The sequence below is a fragment of the Poromitra crassiceps genome (assembly GCF_964638095.1).
Source record: "Poromitra crassiceps genome assembly, chromosome: 1".
Taxonomy (NCBI): domain Eukaryota; kingdom Metazoa; phylum Chordata; class Actinopteri; order Beryciformes; family Melamphaidae; genus Poromitra; species Poromitra crassiceps.
Genome location: NC_139623.1, coordinates 97,320,126 through 97,326,388, shown reverse-complemented (window position 1 = coordinate 97,326,388; position 6,263 = coordinate 97,320,126). Strand labels below are relative to the sequence as shown.

The window sequence follows — 6,263 nt, the reverse complement described above, 5'->3', positions numbered from 1 at the left end:
GCAGAAACAAATAAATGCCTTTACCAGACTATCTTGGCTCAATAGACCCTTTTCACAGGGGCCATTTTGTGTCGAAAAGGCAGAATAAACACAGGTGCAAGTAAAACACTAATGAGGGTTTCCAAATTCCAATCATGGAAGTTTGAAACCCTCATTAGTGTTTTGCTTGCACCTGTGTTAACCCTGCCTTTTCGACACAAAATGGCCCCCGTGAGAAGGGTCTATTGTTGAGTGGCAATGGGATCAAATAAGATGATGGGGTAAGGGGGGCTTTGTCCAAGCGTCAGCGTCTGAGGGGAGGCCCACAGTCTCAGACTATGAAAACGTCTGCCCTATAATCATGTTTGATATCTACACACCTAATCCTGCTATTGATTGTGATCATTTGTGTGTGATGGAAACGCAGAGGCCTAATAGCTTCCTTTACTGGCTGGGTCCACCACCTGAGGGCAGTATTCTCAGCTTGGCAGCCACCCTCACTACAGGTTATGGAAATTGCAAAAACCTTTTAGGAACTGCCAGGCTGGTGATGGAACAGAGAGGCCTATAGCAAGTCAACATGTTGTAAACTGTAATTGTTTTGAATGGAAACATCTGCCCAGCAACGAATTGAAGACTTGAGCATTAGAGCGTAAGGAGAAAACAAAAAGTGTTTGAAGAACGTAATGGTGCAATCCATTGCTTCCAGGGGGTTCACAGCAGTAATTGTAACTTAGCTGGCCAAATGCAATGAGAGATGCCAAGTTCATGCAGACACCGTTAGAAACAAGTCTACATGTTTACATTTTCATTGATAAAATTACATGGTTATGTTATGCACTGTGACTTTTTGGACTTAATTTGAAAATTAGTTTAAATCCAGGGCTTTAAATTGAAAAGGGTATCTTCCCAGGGTTTGTGAGTAAATGGATTACTTGTAAAAGGAGTACACGATCCAATTACAAACATCATCAACTGGACTCTCTTAGAAAATAATCATATTAGACGGTGGGGGGGGGGGGGGGGGGGTATAAATGCTTCAAGAGGAAATGATTGCTGTGTTTGTAATAGTACATACACAAGCATCCTGTTAGACAATTTGAAATAACCTGTACATGTATCTTTTCCCATAGATTCTAAGCAAAGTAAATTGAAAGTATTACTGAAATTAATTAATTGGTATTATTGTATTGTAGTAATTCGGTGGTGGTACTACGTTAGCAGGTAATGAGTAAATCTGAAATCAAATAGTTTGGAAGTAATCTTTCCAACTGTTTCTAATGGTGCTTTAGTTCTGAAGGCTTTGGTTCAAGAGGAGTGAGATGTGATTTGACTTAATTAGCTGAAGGAAATGGACTACCCCTCTCTCTGTTAATGATTCATCTGGCAAAATAGGTTCAGAAGCTAATGCCACTGTCTGGGAATTCATTGAACACACTGGATTTGTTGGGAAAAGGTTATAAAATAGTACTCATCAGCCTTTTCAAGCTACAGAAGTGTTTTTAAATAACTTCCAAGAATTGAGGTGGTAAGTTTGACCCTTCATGTTATTTGCAATATTTGATCCTTTAAATAATTTTCTTTGTGACACTATAATACTGAGTCAGATTATAATATTATACTGTTAATAAGTGATTTCTCTTCCTACAATCTAAAGTTGATTGTTTTGCTTTGCTTGTGTTTGTCTTTAAAAAAAATATATACATTTTGAGTTGACATCTTATTCTATTGGCTTGAGTTATGACAGTGGCACAGTACACTTTCTTAATATCTGCATTTATAAGCAGTGGATTGGTGTAAGAATTACCGGGGTGTTGACTTACTTGACTTAAGCCCTTGGCTCCTCTAGGGAGCGTAGGGCATCAATGGCCTATGCTCATAAGAATTATGTTAGTTGATATTATTTCTGCTATACTTTTAATAATAAATTGACACGGCAAGTAATTAATCTAGCCGGGTAAATTGAAAACTAATGTGAACATGTTAAGAGCATTTTGCTTTTGTTAATGAGGACCCTTTCTGCAAACTGATACTGTATATTCATATGAGATCAGTTTTCCATCGCAAAAAAAAGAAATGGGAAATTAAATGTGATTATAAGAGGCAACGCCAGAACTGATGTACAATTCTAATCTAGTAAGGAGTGGTCTGGCAGGCCTGACTTGATTAGCCCAGCTCTGCCCCAGCATTTTTCCGGGGTTATTAGCCAGATGCAGCAGGCTGCTCTCACATTTCTCCATGGTGACGGGCTTCACTGCCCACAGCAAGAGACCAAGCCCCTGCAGGAAGGAGGCTCAGCAGAGTGTGACTCCACTCGGCTCATGTCAATCCTGAGCCCATTTCAGTTCACATATCAATACTCTGTTAGTGAGGTTGGACTCTGAGTCTTTTGGATGTCTTGTTGCAATCTCATATGATCACTGCTCATTATGAACACTTGAGAAGTTATTTGATTAAAAGTTGTATATCTCCAACTGAGTAATCCTGCTTTATATAATAGCCTTAGGTCATGTTGGCAACAACCACTCCTTACACCACTCTCACGCTCTGTCCCATATGGGACAGTGAACTAAGTTGTTTGATGTTATTGCCTTGCATATTGCTTTGGGAAAATACAATCAATATTTTGTATTTTGCTTTCTGTGATATCTTGTTAAATTATCAAGAATATTAAATACGTTTGAACTGTGTTGGTCATTGTTAGCTAAAACCATATAAATACTGAATACTGTAGGACTGTAACACATAGGCAACTGTATGATGCAGTGATTATTATATATTGTTTTAAATCTTCCTGCAGTCATTCCCATCAGTGCAAACATGAATAAGACAAAACAGCACAGCGGGCAGATTCATGGGAGGAGCCAAGATTGAGAATATCTTCACACGAGAGAGAGAGAAGATGAGAATTGCTCTGTATTATCTGATGCTCTTGGGGTCCAGTTATGTCATTTCGACTTATGGGCCCCATCAGAGAGCACAGAAGACAGGTGACATTCTGCTTGGAGGTATTTTCCCAATACACTTTGGTGTTGCATCCAAAGCCCCAGATCTGGCAGCTCGGCCAGAATCCACACAGTGTGTCAGGTAATGTGCAGGCAAACAAGGAAGCATGGCATGCAATTTAAATAAATAAATAAATAAATACATAAATAAACAAACATAATGATAAACACATTTTATCAACTCATCTGAATCCATGTCATCTTGCCCTTTCAGATACAATTTCCGTGGATTCCGCTGGCTCCAGGCCATGATTTTTGCAATTGATGAGATTAACAACAGCAGTTCCCTCCTACCCAACATCACACTTGGCTACAGGATCTTTGACACGTGCAACACAGTGTCAAAGGCCCTCGAGGCTACGCTTAGTTTTGTGGCCCAGAATAAGATTGACTCCCTTAATTTAGATGAATTTTGCAACTGTACTGATCACATCCCATCAACTATCGCAGTAGTGGGAGCGTCTGGATCTGCAGTCTCGACAGCAGTTGCAAATCTGCTGGGTCTCTTTTATATTCCTCAGGTGAGCCACTGAACAGTGACTGTATCAATACCGAATCAATATCCCACCTCTGCCATACATAAAGATTACAGCTCATATTACCTGTTACCTGTTGTATGTTCTGTGGGTAATCAATACACTCGTCAATAACTGTTAGTGTATGAAAGCAAACTGGATGATGCAGATTTGAAACAGGAACTTTGCTCATGTATTTTTACTTTTTTCTTCTTCTTCTTCTTCTTTTTCCCATTTTCTCCCCAATTGTACTTGGCCAATCCCCCCTGCTGTCCCGGTCGTTGCACCATCCCCTCTGCTGACCTGGGCAGAGTTGTAGACTAGCACATGCTTCCTCCGATACACATGCAGTCGCCAGCCGCTTCTTGTTTTAACCTGATAGCGAGGAGTTTCACCGGCAGGACGTAGTGCGTGGGAGGACCATGCCATTCCCTCAGTTTCCCTCCCCCCAGAACAGGTGTCCCAACTGACCAGAGGAGATGCTAGTGCAGGAACCAGGACTCATACCCCACCGGCTTCCCACCCGGAGACACGGCCAATTGTGTCTGTAGGAACGTCTGACCAAGACGGAGGTACCGCTGCCGGGAATTGAACCCGGGTCTCTGCGGTGGTAGGCGAGTGCTTTTACCTCTACACAACCCATATTTTACTTTTTAAACTTAGTATATTCCTCAGATGTCCAACATCTTACAGGTAATAAACAGCTGTGCATAGGACACACACAGACTTGATGGACCACATATCTTTCCTGTTTCAGATCAGCTATGCCTCATCCAGTCGCCTACTGAGTAACAAGAACCAGTATAAATCATTCATGAGAACCATTCCCACAGACGAGTACCAGGCCACAGCCATGGCAGACGTCATTGAGCACTTCCAGTGGAACTGGGTCATCGCTGTGGCCTCTGATGACGATTACGGACGCCCGGGGATTGAAAAGTTTGAGAAAGAGATGGAGGAGCGAGACATTTGCATTCATCTAAATGAACTTATTTCTCAGTACATCGAAGATCACGAAATTCAAGCCCTGGTCGACAGGATTGAGAACTCCACAGCTAAAGTCATTGTAGCTTTTGCCAGCGGCCCCGATGTTGAGCCCTTGATCAAAGAGATGGCCAGGCGAAACATCACTGACCGTATCTGGCTAGCGAGTGAAGCCTGGGCCAGCTCCTCCCTCATTGCCAAACCTGAATATCTCGATGTTGTGGCCGGGACTATCGGCTTTGCTCTAAGGGCAGGGCACATACCTGGCTTCAAGGACTTCTTACAGCAGGTCCAGCCAAAGAAATCCAGTCATAATGAATTTGTCAGGGAGTTTTGGGAAGAAACCTTCAACTGTTATCTGGAAGACAGCCTGAGACTCCAAGACAGTGAGAACGGCAGCTCCAGACCACTGTGTACTGGTGAGGAAGACATCATGAGTGTGGAGACCCCGTATTTGGACTATACGCACCTCCGTGTCTCCTATAATGTGTATGTTGCAGTGTATTCAATTGCCCAGGCCCTGCAGGACATACTCACTTGCACACCTGGACGTGGCCTTTTTGCTAACAATTCCTGTGCAGATATAAGGAAATTGGAAGCGTGGCAGGTAAAGTGTGACACACAACTGATTCATTCAAGATGTCCAGCAAACCAATCAAAACAATTAAATACATAAACAATTGACCAATCCATGGTTCAACCAAACATGTGGTTCTGCTTCACAGGTCCTGAAGCAGCTCAGACATTTGAACTACACCAACAGTATCGGGGAAAATGTGCACTTTGACGAGAATGCTGACTTGGCGGGCATTGGGAACTACACCATTATAAACTGGCACAGGTCTACTGAATATGCCTCTGTGGTGTTTGTGGAGGTGGGGCATTACAACATGCATGCAAAGAGAGGAGCCAAACTGTTCATTGACAAGACAAAGATTCTGTGGAACGGATACAGTTCTGAGGTAGGCTACTGCAGTGTCTGATCTTCTCGTGAATGCACTCTTTGTTTTTAGTTTGGAAGACACATGCTTTGCAAAAAGAAAACCACAACAAACACAATCTGCTCCATGCTTTCACTTGGTCTTTGTTGGTCTTTGTTTTCATTCTCTGAGCTTGAGATGTACAGGAAGGGAAAGTCATAGAAACAGGTTGAGAAAAACCAATTCATAGGGGGGAAAGTGCATTGTCAGTTATTTTGATAATTTTCTGTTTGTTTCATAGAAAGAAAAAAAAACATTACATTTAAACATTCTCCATTCCATTATAATTGTATTTGCTGCTTTCTCATCAGACCTTTCCCTCTGCTCGACATCCTACAGGTGCCATTTTCTAATTGCAGTGAGGACTGTGAACCTGGCACAAGAAAGGGGATCATCGATAGTATGCCCACGTGCTGCTTCGAATGCACCGAGTGCTCAGATGGAGAGTACAGTAATCATAAAGGTATTGAAAAATGAAATGTTCACAAGCTCATGCCTACTGTAATATTAGTGTTATACCTTGTTAATGATGCAATTATGAATGCTGATGCTCTCTTTTGTATACAGATGCCAGTGTTTGCACCAAGTGCCCAAATAACTCCTGGTCTAATGGAAACCACACATTTTGCTTCCTGAAAGAAATTGAGTTTCTCTCCTGGACAGAGCCTTTTGGGATAGCTTTGGCTATATTTGCAGTACTGGGCGTTGTCTTGACCGCCTTTGTGATGGGAGTATTTGTCAGATTCCGCAACACCCCAATAGTGAAGGCCACAAATCGAGAACTGTCCTATGTCCTGCTG

General features: G+C 42.2%; 1 protein-coding gene across 1 annotated transcript in view; it reads left to right on the top strand.

The window, feature by feature from the left end:
• Positions 1-2,881: 2,881 nt before the first annotated feature.
• casr (calcium-sensing receptor) overlaps positions 2,882-6,263 on the top strand; it is a gene marked incomplete at both ends in the record, with an annotated part of 4,294 nt that continues 912 nt past the window's right edge. Inside the window, 6 exons of the mRNA XM_083634275.1 lie at positions 2,882-3,066; positions 3,199-3,505; positions 4,257-5,090; positions 5,209-5,445; positions 5,803-5,926; positions 6,031-6,263. The exon at positions 6,031-6,263 is cut by the window's right edge and continues 912 nt beyond it. Of these exons, the coding sequence (XP_083490401.1) occupies positions 2,882-3,066; positions 3,199-3,505; positions 4,257-5,090; positions 5,209-5,445; positions 5,803-5,926; positions 6,031-6,263 (1,920 nt within the window). The remainder of the gene's footprint in view (positions 3,067-3,198; positions 3,506-4,256; positions 5,091-5,208; positions 5,446-5,802; positions 5,927-6,030) is intronic.